Consider the following 20156-nt stretch of genomic DNA (forward strand, 5'->3'; position numbering starts at 1 on the left):
CTTTGCCTGGATGGGTTTTTTCAATCCACTTCTAGCCTCCCTGTTAATGTATCCCTTCTGTACTTCTTGGTTAGCTTTTCTTCCGTTCTGCTTCCTTGCAATTGGAATCCTTGTTACTGTTACTGTTACATGTTACTTGTTATTTCTGGCTACACCGTACGGCGTGAGGAGACGGACGGTGGAAGCCGCTGCCGGCCGAGTGATACCGGCACTGTGCGGCTGTGCCTCGGCCGTACCCAGAACGAGCCCGTGGAGCGTGGCCTTCTTGCACCCTCCAGGATCGCATCTTACACCGGACAGAGGGCTGGCGATAACCAAGCTTAGCCTCGGGGGAGAAGAGAGGCATCGAAGGTGAACCTGGATGGCGGGGGTACCGGGAGAGAGTGAAGTCGAAGTTCCCGAAGCGGCGGCAGCCCGCTTTGTTGGATCGCGCCTCCTCCGCGACCCCTGCGGAGCCCACAGTCATTTTCTGTCGCCGCTGCCCCGGTGGGAAGAGTAGAGTGAAGCTAAGCCGGTGCCTAGCGCGGGCTTCGGGCTACCGCCCGCGAGCATCCGGCCGGCGCTGCCCAGGTGGCATGGCACAGCTCGGCAGCGCTCGGCTCTACTGACGAGTCGCGGGCACGCTGCCTCCCGGGGCGCTGCCGGGTTGGCGGGTTTGAATGGCGGTGCTGCCCTCCCGCCCCCGGGGCGGAGAGCGGGCGGAGGCGCCGCCGGCCGGCAGGGGCGCTGCGGGCGGGGGAAGCTGCGCAGCGCCGGGGCCACCCCGGCTGCGCGGCCGCCTCCTCCTCCTCCGCCTCTTCCTGGGCGCGCCGAGAAGAGCTGTGCTGGCAGCGGGGAGGCGGCGGCGCCGGCGCCCAGCTCCCGGCCCGCTATGGCGATCCGCAAGAAGAGCAACAAGAACCCCCCAGTGCTGAGCCACGAGTTCATCGTGCAGAACCATGCGGACATCGTGTCCTGCATGGCCATGATCTTCCTACTGGGGCTTATGTTCGAGGTGAGGCGGCACCAACGCCCCCGCCGGGGATCCTCGTCCCGCTTCCCCCTACTCCGCCGGGGGCTCTTGGTGCTGGAGGGCGCGGGAGTCGCGATGCAGTGGAGGAGGCTGGGCGGGTGTCTGCGGCTGTCCCCAGCCAGCGCCACCGCCTCCCGCGCACCTGCCCGCGCCCGCCCCGCTGTACGCGGGAAGGGAGCAGACCCGCGCCCCGCCGCACGGCCCCGGCACCAGCGCGCCCTCCCCGCGGCGCGTCCCCGCTTCCCGGCGGGCACGCCCTCCTCCCCGGCTCGGCTTGGAGTGGCGCAGCCTGTGGCTGCCGCCAGGACCGGGTCCCGCTTCCCGCCGCCGCCCGGGGAGGCCGTGCGGGGCCGGGGAGCGGGTCGGCGCTGCCTCCCGCGGCGGGAGGTTCCTGCGGGCGATGAGGTTACGTGGCAGCCGGGAGAGGGGGCGGGGGGCGAGGCCCGGCCGCGTAGCCGATCCCCCGCTCTTTGTGTGCGAGGCCCCGCCGGGACTACGGCTCCCGTCGGGCGGCGCGGCGGGAAAGGGAGAGCAGCGGTGACGTGTCCTTAGAGCCGCCGCTCGGGGCCCCTGCCTGCGCCCCCGCTGAGCATCCCGGCGCGCCAGGCCGTTCCAGGCGCAGTTCGGCTGCCGCTGCTCATCCCCCGCTGCTCATCCCCCGCTTCCTTCTCCCGCCTCGGAGATGGGCCGAGGTTTGGCAGCGGCCGAGGGGAGCTCTACTGAGGGCCAGCCCTGCTGCAGGCCAAGCGCTCTCTCGGCCCTCATGTTGAATGCAGATGTTTTAAAACGTGCCTTTTGGGCTCTTCTCGATTACCTTCTGAGAGAACTGAAAAGGTAGCTTGCCTGTGTGACTGCCAAAATGTTCTGTGATCAGATCACTGAGACTTGGGTCTCTCAGAGTATGATCACTGATCATCAAAGACACTTTGTTGGCTAAATGTTTCTGGGGTTTTGGTATTCTACACATTTGTTTATATATATATTTAGGCATTTATTTTAGACTTTTTTTAGGGTCGTGAACCTTTTTGTTACATGGATGATTTTCAGAATAGTTTTATCTAGCCGTTGGTACTGCTCAGCACGAAGGGCCAGTGGAGTTAGGAAAAACACATACATACATACATACATATGTATATGTGAAAAGTAGAAACAGGGCAGATCAACAAAGCTGTTATGTTTGAGTTTCCTTATCAAAAATCACCAAGACAGCCTCCATATGGTGGTTTTCTGGGAATGAAGTTAAACAGGTGGACCTAAACATTTACTTTTTATGCCTACTTGAGGCTTACTGTATTAACAGTATTCCTGGTAGGGTGGGAGGTTTGGGGGAGATGGGGGTGTGCTGAATTCTTTTGTTTCCAGGTTTTTTAATCCATGGTGTTTTCTGCCTTGATGTAGGAAGGCCATATGTCTTTGCTAGTACAGATGTGGTGTTGCTGAGAAGATTGTTGAAGTTTTTCAAATGCTTTGATATAGGTCTTGGAAAATACCTGTTGTGGTTGAAGTTGGTATGGTATGGTGTTTGTATTGCCTGACTTGTGCAATTCAGTTAAGTACTGAGAGTAGGTGACAGAACCCTCAAAGGCCAGTTCAGAATTGACCAGCGTTTTCAGTTGTCTTCTAAGGGCTCCCTTGATGAATAGGAAGCCCGAGGGAACTTCACTAATTCAGGCAAACTAGTTCATACCCTGAAGTTACATGGATTGAACAGTCTGCCATGTATTCAGGTTTTCATAGAAAATCTAAGGCTTGTTGACAAAGCACTGGTTTTAAAATTTCATTTCATTTCATGTGAATGGTAATTTAAGATGGTAATAATCTAATCATTGTCTTCAGATACTCAAAGTATCCTTCCAAAATTCATAAAGGAGCCTGTGTTTTTTGTCAGCCCTATAACTGCCACAAAGACACTGGATTTTTACAGCAAAGAGAAATGATCGTGAATATTGTTGTAAAGCACAGTTATTTTTCCTTCTCAGTTAAGACATGGTGATTCATGTTGGGATTCAACAAAGATGTGTTACAGTTAAAAATAAGTTTATGCTTATTGACAAATGAGCAGTTGTACTCCTGCTTATTTATTGGGGTTTTTAGAATATCCCCACCTCCAAAAAAAAGCCATTAAAGCAAACATCCTCCCTTCAAATTGCTTTTATTCATTCTGCTTTTTCCTACAGCCAGATCCTAAAGGTGTAGTACCACTACTGCTAAATTTAATTTCGTTTGTTTTACAGTTGTTGCCAAAGGATCCCCAGGGTCAAAAGAATGTATTGACTTGTGTTGAGTTGGTATGCCACTGGTCTGAAATGGTTTTCTGTTCTTTATGCTTTTTTCCTTCCCTTCACGTTTTTCAGATCACTCACAGGTTTATGAATATGATAATTGATTTCAAATTTTGTCAAATCAAAAAAAGATAGTTTTAAATAAATTTTATTCTCAGCCATTGCTGAATGCATCATGGTCTAGGGGTTCCATGACAATGTACATTTGTTAATGTAATAATACAGTGTGGACTGAAGAAAGAATTGTAACACTTTCATTTAAGTCTTGTAGGAAAGACTATTTGTAAGTAGCATTTTCAAGGATATTTCATTCAGCAGGTTGGGTATTCTGTAAACAAAACTGTAGAGACCAGGTGATTAGTGCAGCCTTTGAAAAGTCATGTCATGTGATAATGTGAATTGAACACTTTTTTGGGGAGACAGACATGCTGGTGAAGGGTGTTAAAAGCATGGACAAATGTCCTCAATTTAATATTGTTTATTTCCACAAGAATTTATGGCACTTTGGGTTTTTTTCTCTTACAGATTACAGCAAAAGGAGCCGTCATTTTTGTTACACTTCAATATAATGTTACCTTTCCTGCTACAGGTATGTATCTTACAGGAGGTTAGTTATGAGACAGTGTAGTTACACATTATTAGTATGCCATACTTTCTAGACTGACAGTAAGTGAATTTGTCACTTTCAATATATAATAAACAGTTTTCAAGATTTTCCCTTTATTTTTATTAAAACTCCATTTTAATTAATTAGGTTAAAGACAGTATTTCTGTTCTGCTGGATTCATCATTAGTTCAAAACCACCATCTGACTGGTAAATGAGTTCATGAATTCTTACTCTGGCTTTGCAAACGACAATCTTCAATAGTCAAAGTGGGGTGATAGTTTAACATATTTTTATTGTTCACTTTAAATGCATTTGGGTAAGCTTCCTAAGTGCACTTTAGTTTTTAGTTTTATAGTACCTCTTTGCAGAGTCAAATTACTTTTGTGATGTGATGGAGAAGATAACTATAAACAATCTAGTGACCTAGTTTGTGGTGATGGTTTAATTTGACTTTCATTTGTTCACCTGACTACAAGCCACTTCTGTCTGAAAGGTTTCACTCTGAGAAACAAACTTACTAGCCATTAAACTGTATTGGTGCTTAACAGTTAATTCTGTTTGTCTTTTAGAAGAACAATCTGCAGAAACTATCACTCTCTATCACTATGGCATCAAAGACTTGGCTACGATTTTCTTTTACATGCTTGTAGCAATAATCATACATGCTATAATTCAGGAGTACGTACTGGATGTAAGTACAAAATATTAATTCCTTTCATCAAGATAAAAGGTTTTAATTAAGAGTTTAAGACTATTAACTTAAAAGTAAACTTCTGCATTAAAGCTTTTAACTGTAAAAACATCCATTAAAACTTTTAGATGTTCTAACAACATGTAACTAACAATGGATTTTCATTTCAGAAAATCAACAGGAAAATGCACTTTTCAAAAACAAAGCATAGCAAGTTCAATGAGTCTGGGCAACTTAGCGCATTCTACCTTTTCTCCTGTGTTTGGGGAACGAGTATTCTTGTCTCTGTAAGTATGCTTCCTTTTCTGTTTATATTATGAAATTTCAGAAACTTCATTTAGGTGGCTTATTTTTCTGGGTTTTGGTTGGTTGAAAGTGGGGACAAGTTTATGAATTCTGTGTAGGGTGTAGTCATAACTAAGTATGAAGTCCAGTAGTGTTGCTGTTGCTCAGCCTTGAGTTGATTTACGGTCAACTGAATAAGGTAAAACCATTTAACATCTTATGGTACTTAATTCTCTCTAGTTTTTTATGTTGGCTAATTAACATAAATGTTTAAAAAGCTCAATCTTTATGAGCTTAACTTCGTAGAAGGGGAAGAGTATCTTTTTTTATTTCCTTAACAATAAATCCTGGAAAAACATTCCTTCTCTCAGTTAACCTCACAGCCTGTCAGCAGTTTACATGAGAAGACTTGTGGCTGTAGTGATGCTGAAATAACTTCCATCTCGTAAGGACATTCTATATTGAACAAACATATAATTTGATTGGTTGTTTTTTACTTTCTTAAACCAGTACAATTGTCTTTTGTTTTGGGAGGTTGTTTTTTTGGCTGGGTTTTGTTTTGTTTATTTATGATTTCTTGGGATTCAGAAAAAAAAGCATAGATCTGCAGCTTTTACTTGCGTATGTAGATGTGTACACATGTTTGTATGTACACACGTGCATATACATAAATGCATACATGTACATCCAGTCATTACTTCTGACTAAAAAGTAACATGTTTGAGAGTTTATTGGGTGGGTTTTTGTTTTTACTTTTTTAGGAGAACTTTATAGCAGATCCAACCTCTCTGTGGAGGGACTACCCGCACACTCTGATTCCGTAAGGCCTCTTCCTTAGGGGATTGCTGGGCGAGAGGAGGGAGTGTTTCAAACTTAGCTTGTGTCACATACGATTTGTGTGGAATAAGTAGTTTGTAAAACTATATTAGTCAATATATTTTTGGTTGTGTTTATGTGGGCTCTTGATTCTCTGCCAATATGTAGCATACGAAGTTCTCTTTCTGTAGGCTGTTACTTAAAGAATTAATTTTTTGCAATCTTTATATTAATGGTTTTGTTTGTAAAAATCAGAGTTTGGAGTTGGTTGGCAGGAAGGATCTGTATTTTTTCTTTGGTTAAGAGACAGTGATAAAATATATTCACTAGAAAGCTTCTAAAATTTTTCAAGATAATTCATAGTAAGTAATATCGTTCAATTCTTGCTGTATTGCACAGGTTTCAAATGAAGTTTTTCTACATCTTACAGTTGGCATATTGGTTTCATGCTTTTCCAGAATTGTACTTCCAGAAAACGAAAAAAGTAAGTTCAGAATCTAAATGGAAGGCAACTCCAGAGCAACCTAACGGTGGAATAGTTAATTTCTTTTGAACTTCCAAAGTAATGTGTTATCCGAGATTCTTGATTCTAATTTGTGCTACCCACTTTACCTGATGGAATTTGGTATGCTCAAAATGTGAGAAAGGTGGCTTTTTTCTTTTCAGTTAAATGCTGTATTTGTAATTCCAGTAAAATTGCTATATATCTGTTGCGTAGATAAAAATGACTAGTGTTTGTCATCTGCTGAAAGAATTTTTCCTTGAGCAAATGAATGTGAGATTTTCTTTTCAAACTCTTTTTATTGTTTCTCGTACTCGGTAGTCTGAACAGTCACCGAAATCACAGTTACTGCATGAATCATGATATACGTGTAGAATAAAACTGAATAATTTTATAAATCAAAGCAGTATTGAAGTCTGGGATTTGATTTAAAAACCACTATCCTCAGCAAAAGTGCTGGTTAGGTATGTATTGGATTTTTTTCAGTGCTCAATTTTAAAGAGCATTGTTTTTTTCCCTAAGGGTTTTCATGTTTGGGTTCTCATAACACTGAGTTTGCTGTAGATTTTTTGTAGCACACTTTTTGCCTTCCTGGACCAATTTTAAGTAGTCTTTTTGCATGTTTTTACTCAAGATAATTTTGCATATACATTTTTCTTCTTAAACTTCCTTGTTTTAAACTCTTCAACATGGCAGATCATACTTGACTAACTTAGTGGCTTCCTGTGGTGGAGTGACTGCATCAGAGAATAAGGAAGGAGCTGCTGATGTCATCTAACTGAACTTTTCTTAAGGCTTTTGATAGGATCCCCCACAGATTCCTTATGTCTAAATTGGAAAAGGGATTTGATGGATGGACTGTTAGATGGTTAAGGAACTGGCTGGATGGCTGCTTTCAGAGAGTTCCCATCAGTGAGTCAATATCCACGTGGTAACCAGTAACTGGCAGCGTTCTTCAAAGGTCTGTACTGGAACCAGTGCTGTGTGACATCTTCATCAGTGACACAGACAAAGGGATCGAGTGCACCCTCAGCAAGTTTGCAGATGACATCGAGCTGAGTGTTGCAGTTGATTTGCTTGAGGAAAGGGATGCCATCCACAGGGATCCTGACAGGCTCGAGGACTGGGTCCATGTGGACCTCATAAAGGTCTATAAAGTCAAGTGCATGGTTCTGCACCTGGACTATGGGAATCCCCAACATCAGCATAGTCTGGGGCTGATTGGATTGAGAACAGCCCTGCAGAAGACTTGGGGCTGCTGGGGGATGAAAAATTGGACATGAGCTGGCAATGTACCCTTGCACCCCAAAAGCCAGTTGTAACCTGGGCTGCATAAAAATCAGTGACCATCTAATTGGGGGAGGTGATTCTGCCCCTCTGCTCTGGTGAAACCACACTTGGTCTACTGAGTCCTGCTCTGGGATCCCCAGCACAGGAAAGATATAAATCTATTTGAGCTGGTCCAGAGAAGGGCTATGAAGATTAACAGAGAACTGGAGCACCCCTCCTGTGAAGACAGGGTGAGATAGTTGGGGCTATTCAGCTTGGAGAAGGCTCCAGGGCGAACTTATTGTGGTCTCCCACTATATGAAGTGGCCTTGTCAGGAAGATGGAAAGAGACTTTTTATCAGAGCCTACAGTGACAAGACATAGGGCAGTGATTTTAATTTGAAAGAGGATAGGTTCAGAGTAGATACAAGAAATTATTTACAATGAAGATGATGAGACACTGGAACAGTTGACCCAGGGAAGTTACGGGTTCCTCTTCGTTTGAAGTGTTCAAGGTCAGGTTGGATGAGGCTTTGAGCAACCTGATCTAGTGACAGAAGTCCCTGCCCATGGTAGAGATGTTGGACTAGATGATGTACAAAGATCTCTTTGAGCCCAAACCATTCTGTTATTGCTCTGTGACTAGGCTGCATCTCTGCTGCCTGTGTTTTTTCAAGAAAATAAAACATAGGTGTCATATAACCATAGGTCTTTTTTCAGGAGCCTAGAAGAGGCTAAGTAAAATAGTAATGAGATGCATTGTTTTTATACTGATAAGATGCAGTATAAACACTGTTTTGCAGATGCACTGCAGCTGATGTGTTCATATTGTGCTAAAGATACCTCTCAAATTTAACTTCTTAGCCAAGTGTGGAGATTTTTTTTAATGTAACTTCAAGAAAGCTGTCACAAATTACCTAAGTGCTGTATGTTGAATTGTAATGTTTTACTGGATCACTGCTTGAAATTTTGACCACTGACTTTTGCAGTAAGTTTAAAGAGTAATAGTTTGTTTTATGAAGTTCATAGTCAATACTTCTCTCACCATGGCTTCACCTCTGCCCTTTTGGCTTCCTTGCCTTATTCCTTCTCTTGAAGGAACTGGCTGCTTTTTCTCAGGTCTAGTTGTCTGTACTGCTGACATAGACAAGGACAGAACTTCTTAACTCTGGTTCCTCTGTATAGTGATGTATATCTCCAGCTGCTTTATTCCAGTAGGCCTTCAGTCTCTGCCAGTTTGTCTAAGCAGGCAGCTTGGGCTGTTGAAATGTTACCTCAGTTCTGAAGTAAAAATGTAAAAGGCTCTTCCTAGTAATACTTGCAGAAACTGACCATTTGTACTGACTGTTCTCTAATTTATCTGAAAGAATTAATTTTTTGTTTTCTTTCAGATACTTTAGAGTAGGTCTTTCTCCATCTGTTTTCTTGCTCTTTGTGTATGTTCGTGGTTCTTTCTGTTGTCACAAGTGTTTGATTCTATGTTTGTTGGATTTGAGATTGAGTATTTCATAACATACTATAGATATTACAAGATTAAAATTTTAGGCCTTTTTTATTTGCATGTATACAAAATAAAGCTGAAGATTCTTGCTTGAACTTTAGGGAATCTTTCCAGAAAGTAGGAGTTTCTTAAGCACAACTTGAACGTACTTTGCATACCACTCCAAAACAGATTTTTATTGTGATCTGGCATACTTTAGTGATTCTTCCATTCACAGATGGCACAATCTGCTTTCCATGTGTTGTGTATCTTCCTCTTTATTATTTTGTGTCCATGAAGTGTTCAGTTTAATAGGGCTGGCTAAAACCTCACTTGAAGTGTGACCATGTGTTTTAGCATGACTGGTTAATAACAATATTCTCTGTATTTGCCAGCAACAGTGTTCCAGAATTTTGGTTGGTCTTAAATTTTTCAATAGATGCCAACACTTGGGAAACTTTTCATTTTGGTTTGTGGACTATTATTTTATTTCTGTACCACTCTTGACAATCTGATTGGCAGCAAATGTGTGAAACTGTAGGATCTGGTGATACAGTAATATATACAAAATAAGTATTGTATTGACTTGTGCAAATTCACAGGAGTCAAATAAAACTGGGCTCTTTTAGAAAGCATCCTTTTGGTGTTTGATCTGTTTTATCACAGTGGCATATGTGTAAGATACTGAATGTTATTGCCAAGTAAGCAGTAAGCTGTGTGTGGAATTAGATGATTCCAGCTGAGTAATTCAGTGCCAGACCAACCCGTGTTAAAGTAGCTGATAAACAAAGAAGATTTTCGAGACGAAGGAATAGTAATAATATACAACATTGTACAATACTATATGACATTTTGTATAACTCCTGGTTGCTTTTTTCTTCCTGCTAGGAAGATATCTTTCGCCAGGTCGTCTACATTGGGCTTTACCTCTTTCATATTGCTGGAGCCTATCTCCTGAAGTAAGTGAATTGTAAACTTTTGCTGGTTTCATTCTCTGTCTTAAACATCTAACAAAATGTCTGTATGTGTGTTTTATTTGTTTTGATAGGCTGACCCATCTTGGACTTGTTCTTCTGGTATTGCATTATTTCGTTGAATTTCTTTTCCACATATCCCGTCTTTTCTACTTCAGTGATGAAAAGTACCAGAAAGGGTAAGTAGTCTTTATCTTTTAAATTCACATCATTTCTGTCTTAAAACCTTTTGCATTTAACTAACCAGAAACCAAAATTACAAGAAAGTTGTAATTTTGGTTTCTTAGAGACCACAGTTCCCCAGAATAGTGTTAGTACTCTAAAACAACGATTTTTTTACCTTATTTTAGCCTATTTAAGTAAATGTTAGTAGCAGTATAAAATGAAATAAAATCTAACAATGTCTACTCATTTTTGTTTTAAAAGTTTTGTAGAGATAAAACAGGATTGGTTGCTAATACAGTCAATTCTGTAGGAACTATTAACATGCTTGTGTTCTAATAGTACTGGAAAGCACTTTCTATTGAGTTGAAATTAATTTTCAGAACATAATACAAGACTTAATTGGGGTAGGTACAAATGGATTTAGGTAAGCTCTTATATTTCAAAAAAATTTGCTTGGTAAAGGGTAAACATTTGCTTTGTTAGTGTGTGTGTTTTGAATGGAAAATTCATTTAGTTTTTGTGGTGGTTTTTTTCTAGATTTTCACTGTGGGCAGTTCTTTTTGTTTTGGGAAGGCTTCTCACCTTGATTCTCTCAGTCCTCACTTTTGGCTTTGGACTGGCAAGAGCAGAAGATCAGCAGTTGAATTTCAGTACTGGAAACTTTAATATCCTGGCTATTAGGTATAGTAAACCTGGAATGGTTCTTACACATGTTTTGTAAACCTGTGTGAAATACACCATATAAATGGTATGGTATTAATTCTGAATGATTGTTTTCATGCAATCAGTGAGATCAGTAGGAATAGCTTATATAACAAACTTTTAAGACACAGTGAAGTGAATTATTTACAGTCTACAGCTGAGAAATTGTAAATGGTTACTCTTTCTTTGTGGAAAAAAAACCCAGAATTAAAAGGAATATTCAATTGCAAACACTGATTTTAAATGTTTTAGAGTTAGTAAATTGAATTCTAGATATAATTGCAGTGCATTTATCTATAGAGTCAAGGTGTTATGTCCAGAGCATCTTTGGTCTCGGTTGAAGATTTCTGCTTCTTTCTCTGCAGTTATTATGGCTCCTATTGCTGCTGTGTGATGCAGAATGTTCAGCCAGCCACCTGAGATTCTTATGAATTAAATCCAGAAAAGAATGATATTGAAACATTGACAATGTCAGCATTACCCTGCAGAATAGACACTCAGAATGGCAAGACACTCTTATATAATTTTCAGCTGTTGCTGCCTGGTACTCTGAGAGTAATTCTGGAAAAGACGGAAGGAAAGAAATCTAGTACTTTCCAGTCTTGATGGGGAGAGACTTCACTATCACTGTATATCTAATTTTGATCATCTTGGTCATGCTTCAGCCCAGTTGCCCTATATAAACAAACACTTGTATGGCTTAGAAAAATGGATGTTACTAGGAGGAGAAGGTGGAAATTGCCAAAAAACAATTAACCTGAATAAAACTGAACTTGTAGAAATTTGTGTTATCTAGAGGGAATCGCTCTAATGTGTGACAAACTTACTGATAAAACTTTACCTATGTTTTGTTTCTAGAATCAGCGTGCTGGCCTCCATCTGCATGACACAAGCATTTATGATGTGGAAGTTCATTAATTTCCAGCTTCGGCGGTGGAGAGAGCATTCTTCTTCTCAGCCTCAGTCAGTGAAAAAGAAGTTTGTATCAGCTAAAGGAAAGACCTCCAGAAAAGAAAGAGGTTTGTAGTTTCAGTTTTTCTGTTGCCTTGACTTCTCAAAAACAACTTTAGGATATGGAAAGCCTTTTTTAACAGAGTTTCTAGAGAAGTGTTTTCTATTTAACTTGCAAGTGAAGTGACTCAGTTACAGAAACAGTATTGATGAATATTACTGTGGGGAGAATTGATTTTTAAAAAAACACTGTATATTGTTTGGGTTTTCTAGTTGCCCAAATGAAGGAATTACTGTATCTTTAGTTAATGCAACATGATATTTTTGTTATCTTTAATTTTGATACCTGAACAAAATTTGTCATGCTTATGTTTTGTTTCCTTACAAAAAGGGAACAGATGCAATTTTAGATCTGTTCTTATAAACAATTATTTGTAAAATTTTCTTGCAATGAATTTCAAGCTTGATTTTTATTGCCACAGAATTCTGAGGGTTTACAGCAAAGAGATGGTTTGATGATCCACTCAGTAAATAGTGTAAATAGTCTTGTGTTGGGCTGTTTTCATAAAAAATAGAATTTGATAGTTGTGTAAGGGGAGGTGATAACTACTTACTACTCTAAACCTCTGTTGAGGCATTTGGAAATGAACTAATGACTCCAGGTTTGACTTTTTGATAATGTCACACTCTTTTTATGGAAAGGGCATGAAAGATGAACTGAATGCTCTTTCCTCCAAGAAAAATTATGTGCTCTTTTAAAAAAAAGATAAAATACCCCCATACCTAAGTATTTCTGTTGTAGCTTCTGAGTATTTAATTGCTAGCTTGAATAACTTCTGGACTTTTTTGAAACTGCTGAAGTTGTTTCAAAAGCTTTTTTCAGCATGATCCTTTGCTCCCAATCATGTATTACCAACCTGTTCTACTTTTTGATACATTGAACATAATGCATATCAAGACCATTTTCACCAAGACCTGAAATTTATGGTGGGAGATCAATTCAGTTAGGGTTTTTTTTTAATTTCCCCCAAGTTTTTTTTTTTTTTATTAAAATTATGTGCTTTAGATTATTCCTGTATTCCCTTTAGGTGATTTGTGATTATCACAACTTGGCTTTTGTGTGGGGTTGGGGTTTTTTGTTTTCATCAGAAAATTCAGTGGGAGGTTTTTCTTGTAGTTGAGTGAACGTATTTTCCTGAGTCAGTGTCCTATTTAATCAGAGCTTTAAAGTATGTGCTTTAAAAATTGTACATATATGTGTATATAAAGGCTTTCCTATGAATATCAAATACTTGTAAAGGTAAGTGAAGGAGTGTAATTTTAGCAAAAATTACAATATGAATTAGGTGGAAATTAAGACCTATACAAGAGAATTGTATATATACTGTGTGTCTCCAAAATTTCACAGAACAGTCTTACCTACAGATTGTGTTTTACTTTTTCACAGAATATCTCCTATATAACTGGTCTTGATTTTCAGTCTAGGTGTATATAATGCACACATTTCACTGTCTGGCCACATCAGCAAATGGGAATTTATTGTAGTAAACTTTACATTTTGCAATTTGTAAAAGCTTCATTATAGAGTTGCATTCTGAATTAAAATCATGACGTTAAATGAAGAAGATACATCAGAAAAGAAGTTAAAAGACTGTTTCCATAGGACCTAGAAAAATGTAAAAAAATATATAAAGCATCTCATTGTATTTGAAAAATATTTTTTTCTTTTTTTGTAGAAAATGGAATAAATGGAACAGTGACCTCAAATGGGGCAGACTCACCTCGCAGCAGGAAGGATAAATCCTCGTAAAACTGAGTTTTATTAAGTTAATTGACTAATGTCCCCAAAGAATCTGCTTTTTACATGGATGGCCCTTCAGCACTAGAGATATTATGGATTAAGGAAAATACAATTCATGTTTTTTGATTATTGATGTTGTTTTGAGAAACTTTTTTTAAAAAGCCATTTTAACTAAGGAAAAAGGTTTATCTCTCTTCAAATACTTGGGGGGAGGATTCAACACTTTTTAAAAAATATTGACACTTTTTTAAATATTTACTGTGATGAAGTAACTTACTTAATGAGGATCGCTGTTGCAATGTATTATTTCCCTCCAGTTTTTGTAATCTCAGTGATATATGCTGTTCTACCAACTTCACTTTTTCCAAGTTCCCCAAGAAGTATTGCAAAATTGAAGTGAAAACTCAGTATGCATTTTCAGATACTCTGACTTTTCAGTTAATTACCATGGCTCAAATTTGCATTTCAAATTAGGATTCCAAGACCAATAGACCTCTTTACTTTGTAGTTACTAGCTGCACAATGTCTGCTCTTAGAATTGCCCCATATCATTAAAACAAAACTGAAATAATCAGAAATGTTGCAGAGTCTTACTGTTTGTTGGTTAGAAATCTCTTAAAAGGAACAAAAAACCTTTTTGAGAGATAGCTTTAGCACTTGAAAATTAGAAGGGAGTGTGTATGTTCATAGGAAGAGTTGATTTGAGTAGCACTGTTCACTTCTGTCTGTGCTTTTAAAGTGTATGTATCTCAGAGAATTAGTACATTGAACCTTCTTTGAAAACTTGTCTGATTTTAGAGGGTGGAGGTTTTTACAATGTGTTATATTTGTTTGGGAGGCAATTATTGCTCCATGAAGAGGGAATTAAATAAATGGATCAAGTTATGAGAAACATTCCTTTATTCTAACTGCTTTGCTTTGTTTCACCTCTCTTAGGAAATAGTTTGATTTCTCCTATATATATTTTTATGAAAAAATATTTAAAAGCTACAGCTTCTTAAAACTGATTTATTGTGCCCTTTGCTACAACTGGAAAAACCTAAATTTTAGAATTTTTCCATTATCTTTCAAAATTGTGTTCAGTGTGAAGCTTTGTCCAGTTAGTTTTCCAGTTTAATATGCATATATTGTTTCCTCTGTACACCTTTGTGATGGGCATAATTCAACCCACTGTGCTTGAGAATGACTGAGAGATTTATTTCAGTCTTAAGAAGAAGTTGCTAAATTAGTCTATCAAGTTAACCCAAGTATTGAACTGCTTATTGATTGAGGAATAAATATGAGCAATCAAGCTGATAAATAAAATAATTTTAATTAAAACCTGTTATTATAATTGAGTTTATACCCAACAAAGTAATGCATCTGCATTCTGTATCTTCTACAATTCAATTGCTTACTATTCAGAATAAACATTTCTAGTACAAAATCTTCTCTACAAGTAACTATCCATTCTTCAAATGTTTAGTGCTATTTAGAATGATTGCAGTATAATTTATTATATGTTTCAGCTAATTACAGTTGCAATTCCCAAGTATTTGGTTCACAGCTCCTGAAGTGGACTTGGCAGACTTGTACTTGCTTGGGTTGAGAACTCTGGGGCAGCATGCCCTGTAATATGCCAAGTCTGCTTCAGTAGAAGTAGCTATCCTATGTCTTAATTTGAAGTGGTGGAACGGTGAATCTGTCTGATCTGACCATGAAACTGGAAAATGGGAACTCAGAAATTTTGAGAGAATTGTGTACATTATATATGCACTGTCCAAAATCATGTTTCCTGTCTGATGTTTCTAGCAAGACCTTCATAAATTCTGTGTGCCTTGCTCTCAACTTGTACCTTAAGCCAAGGAGGGAAAAAATTTTAAGTGTCTAGTCTGGTGCTTTGACTCTGTGTCAGTTTGTGATATCTGGATATTCTGGGCTCTCAGAATCATGACACATGGAGGAACAAATTATGAAGGGAGCAATCAAGGTACTTCTTGAGATCTTTAAGACTTAAAGGAGTCTGAGGGTTGTAGTAGTTGTTTCCCTAAGGCAAACTGTTTCTTTTAAACCTCATTCTATGGCACAGTAGTCTTGAAATGCAAACTTCAGGTTAATTTCCAAAAACTTCAAAAGAATATATTCTTGACTGTTAATACGGACATTGTTTTTTGTCTTGGCCTTATGGACAGACATTCTTGGCCTTTGGACTTTCACTAAAGCATTTTTGTTTCCACAATGACTTAGTCTTCATCCTTGCCTTAGAGGAGTTGTTGCCATCTGCCAAGTATTAGAGAACAATAAGAGTTGTTTAAAATTTGGATAGAATATTGGAAGCCAATATCTTCTGTTTTTTGTGTCATAACTAAAAATACATATTTATTATGTTTGATGAGGCAAAAGCAGTAATTTTTAATTTTCTACCTTGGGATGGAAACACTCGTGAGCTTTGAAGATGTTGAGACTTCGGTTTCCAGTTTGATATCACTTGTTTTAGCATAAGACTATTTTTTGACTGGATAACTTCTTTTGAGTTGCTTAAAACTGATTTTTAAATGTTACTGCATTTTTGGCTCTTTCTTGTAATATGCAGTTCAGTAAGCTGAAACTAATCATGTCTTAATTATGGAATCAGGAAAATAGACATTATTTTATTCAACTATGCCTAATAAAATAATTTTTAGCTAGGCTGCAGTAATTTATCCTGGCCAATTGACAGGTCCCACAAAGAGAAAGCTTTGTCTGTATAGGTGGATTTGAATGGAATAATTACAGGCAGTGAATGAGGCTTATTTGGTTGGGTTTTTTTCTTAAACCCGCTTCCTTTTGCCCCATCTTCACAGAACTTTTCAAGATTTAACAATAGATGATTTTATAACTTTTTTGCCCCCCAAAATGTGTGTTTGGTTTCTGCGCCAGAATCTACCATCAAAACTAGTATTTTACTTTTAAAGGGATTATATATAATAACACCAAAGCAGCCGAGCAGCTGAAATTAATTTTCAGAGTTTTAGTTTTCACTGGACATTTTCTTTTTGACTAGTTGCAAAGACTGATTTCTCCTGTGTGAATTATTCCTGAATGTGGAAATACTCCTTGGAAATACTGCTTTTCTGGTGATCCCATTCCCAAACTTAGGAATTATGAAGGAATTTGCCTTGAATAAGAAAATGCATTGATTATTTCTGTTAGGATGAAGAGAAATTGAGGACATTGGGATAATGCATTTGGAAAAATATCATTATTTGTAAGCATTTTATATTTTTACTACTTTTAGTACTTTTTTCCTTGAAAATTTTAATTGTGTTAATGGAGTTATATATTTTAATAAGCAGTGCAGTACTCTGGTACAAATAATTGGACATCTTTAAAAAGGGTCAGTACACATCTGTAGTCCATTTTTTCTTTGAATATTTCTGACTAACTGCACCTGAGGTGATTTTGTCAGGAGCAAAACTTTATATTAAAGGGAAGGGAGCATTTCCATGGTCATGCTAAGCTGAAAATAATGTAGGCTGCTGCCAATTTGGGAGTTCTGTCCTTTGCCTTGGCTAGCATAAGGTTTTCTGGGTGCATGGTGAGTTAGATCAGGGAGCTGGTGCAGGTGTTTGCTTGGCTTTTTTTCCACTGGTTTAGTTGCCTGATGGTAATCACAGAGGGTCTCAAGTAGTTAGGTATACACAAGAAGAAAAGACGCAGGGAAAAGATGAATCATGTTCTCAGTCAGCTACACCTTTCATCAGCATGTTGCTTAAAAATGACACTAGATCACAGTATGAGTTGGAAGATCTCCTTTACAGGCTTCCAGTCATTGGTACCAGAAAGGAGCTGGTCTCTCTGGTGGCTCCTACATGCCAAATCCATTAAGTATTAATGGATTTTTGGCAGATATTGTGGGGGAAGGGGAAATATTAATTGTACTTTACTGTACTGAGGTACCTTTTATCTGTCATCAAGGCTTCCAAGCAGTGCAAGGTGATACTGGTGGTGTAGAAATAGGAATTTAGTAGGTTGTCGTGGATCAAACAAACAAGATTACTTTCCTTAACAGCCAGGAAACTGCAGGTTTTTTGGTGTGGGATTTTTTTTTTTCCACATGAACCCTTTATGTGTTGAAGTAGGTCTTCCAGAGAGTTTTGCAAGAACTGCACTGCATGCCTGTCTTGGTACCTGGAGGGGAGGGTTGTTTGGTTTCTCTTATTTTGTTTTCCTGTTTTCAGGAAGTTCACCAGCTGATTCCTAGGTCATACTTGCGTTTGGTTCCATTTATGACTCAGCCCTTTGGGCCTGTGTTGTAGAAGATGGAGACTGGCAGCCTCAATAGGCTCCCTATGCAGTGTTGAGCACTGCTGTCCCAATTGTTCTCTGGAAAATGGCAGTATTGAAGGGACTTGAACACAAAGTAGAGACAGTCATGGTGTTTTTAACATTTACAGGCTGGTGAGAGCCTGCACATGGAGACAATGTGTTTTAGGGAGAGGGGTTCTGGTTTAATGCCTGCAGGCTGTAGTAATAGTCATCTTGTTGTGCAAATATTTAGGTTACTTCTGGTGCAGTGTATGAGAATGCCCTAGAAAATGAAGGTTTGGGGAATATTTAGAAGATACTTTAAAAAGAGTAAAACTTCAAAGGACTGACGTCAGTTATCATCTGTTCATCATATTTGAATTTCTTACATTGTTAGCTGTGGATTGTCTTTAGAGCACTAGATTAGCCCATGCTTTTTTGTTTGTTGGTGGGGTTGTTTTATATACTGTAGGTTGTTGCGGTGAATGTCTGTGGAGTATCCTTTCTTCACACTGCTCCCTGACCTACTCAGTTTTTGGTCTGATAAGCTTATATCTCTACACATTAGGAATTTTGTATGTTCTTCAGAGCTAAAATTGGAACAGTGTTTCTGTTCCTGGATCAGATGTGCAAGAAATAAGCACATCAATGTTTTGGTTGTCATCAGAACTTCCTTCATGGAAACTGAAACTTTTAGGATGAATATATTGAAATACAACTTGCATTGGATATAGCTCACATCCATAGAGAAAGTGCCATTGTGGATGAAATGGAACTGCTATTAGCATCTGCCACTGTCAGTTCCCTTTGGTGAAGGATGGCTGAGCATTGCTAGGCTCTAGCAGCAGTAGACTATTTTCTGCCTTTTAGAGAAGTTCTTTTGATGTTGTCAATTCAAAAGGCAACAACTCTGATTTCTGTTTGTTGTTTGTTTTTTTTTAAACAGCCCAGTTTTGAATCCTATACACTTGATCTCTATATGTCCTGTCACTTTTATTTTAGGTTTCTGCCAGTACTTTAGTTTTATTCTGTTCAAGGATGGCAAGTCTATGATGTGAGTGCCAGAAATGACAACTCCTTTTTCTTCTTTTTGTGTTTGAAACTTTTTGCAGAATCAGTGCAGATAGAGTGCAGCTTTATAATTTGATAGCCTTTCAATATTCATTCTTTGTCTGTGTTTATTGTGGTTAATGGTAAAGGTCAGGCATTGTCATGCAGCTCAGCACAGTTGTTACTTCATTCTACACAGAAAAGTGTTAAGCAGTTTGATATATTGAATTGAAAAAAATATTAGTAAATCTTGACTGGTTTAGCAGAAATTGATATTCCTGGATGTTTTTCCTTTGCATATTGCAGTTCACTCTTACTGCCTTTCTCATTTATGAAACTGGACAATTAAATTCTCTAAATCTCTAGACTATGGTTTTGCTGTATACCACTCCACTAATTATGGTCTAGGACTTGAGCTTTGTGTCTCCATTATATTGGTTATAAGTGTTGAAGAGTATATCTTGAATTGTAATCAACAGATAAAAATTCAGCCCATGGTCATAAGATGACTGTAACAGAGTAGGAATTACAGCTTTTGAACTCCAGACTAGAAATCAAGTCAAAACTTTACTTGTGTTCTCACGCAGGTGATTCTTCCTCTTTGTTTCTTGATTAACTATGTTTGTTTTGTTTATTTAGATTGTACGTTCTTGTGGCAAGGGTTGTCTTTGTGTGTGTGTGCGTGCGCACGCGCGCGCGTGTGTGTGTGTGTGTGTGCGTGTACCCAGGACTGTAAGGTCTGGAGCCCAATTGTGGAAGTTGTAATAAGCAATCACCTTGTTATTGTTTTCCTGGATATCATAATAAACAGTATCAAATTAAAACTGTTCTTGAATAGTCTGTTACAAAAATTGAGTTATGTAAATTGCATCTGGCCTTGCTTACAGTCCAGCAGCATCAGTGACATACTGGTTAAAGACAAATACAGTGATTTTTTTGGGGGATATTCACTTGAACCAGTGAACACAGACAGAAAATCTGCTTAATCTGAAGGGGAATGTCTTGTAACTTAGGCTGGAGCTGGAGCCTGCACAAAATTATGAGGAGTTCAGGACTTGAGTTTCTCATCTTCTATCAACTTGAGAAACTACATTGACCCTTCATCTTGGGAAGGTGGGGCTTGTGTGCTGTACTGCTTGTGCAGCATTTTATATCCTTTGAGTAGCATTTTCCAGCTTGCGAGGGTAACCATGAACTTGGACACCACAAGCTGTGTTGGGCAGTGTCTGGTGTGGCCTGTGAGCTTTGCTATTCCAGTGTCTCCACTCTGTTCAGCTACACAACTTTTAAACCCTGCGTAGA

At 39.0% G+C, this 20156-nt stretch overlaps 1 protein-coding gene across 1 annotated transcript; it reads left to right on the top strand.

Annotated features, from left to right (window-relative positions):
• The first annotated feature begins 779 nt into the window (after positions 1-779).
• Positions 780-19678, top strand: TRAM1 (translocation associated membrane protein 1). Its single transcript, XM_071554366.1, has 11 exons — positions 780-994; positions 3820-3883; positions 4472-4593; positions 4764-4880; positions 5640-5698; positions 6094-6178; positions 9834-9904; positions 9994-10098; positions 10622-10765; positions 11645-11805; positions 13474-19678. Exons 1-11 carry the CDS (start codon positions 872-874, stop codon positions 13545-13547), a joined length of 1125 nt encoding a protein of 374 aa, XP_071410467.1. The 5' UTR covers positions 780-871; the 3' UTR covers positions 13548-19678.
• The last annotated feature ends 478 nt before the right edge of the window (positions 19679-20156 follow it).

The sequence above is a fragment of the Pithys albifrons genome, chromosome 4 (genome assembly GCF_047495875.1).
Source record: "Pithys albifrons albifrons isolate INPA30051 chromosome 4, PitAlb_v1, whole genome shotgun sequence".
Classification (NCBI taxonomy): Eukaryota; Metazoa; Chordata; class Aves; order Passeriformes; family Thamnophilidae; genus Pithys; species Pithys albifrons.

Excerpts from the sequence above, each read along its gene's own strand:
- TRAM1 (XM_071554366.1), top strand. The coding sequence starts at position 872 with ATGGCGATCCGCAAGAAGAGCAACAAGAACCCCCCAGTGCTGAGCCAC. Across the intron at positions 3,884-4,471 it reads TGTTACCTTTCCTGCTACAG|AAGAACAATCTGCAGAAACT; the intron begins GTATGTATCTTA and ends TTTGTCTTTTAG. Across the intron at positions 9,905-9,993 it reads GCTGGAGCCTATCTCCTGAA|GCTGACCCATCTTGGACTTG; the intron begins GTAAGTGAATTG and ends TTGTTTTGATAG.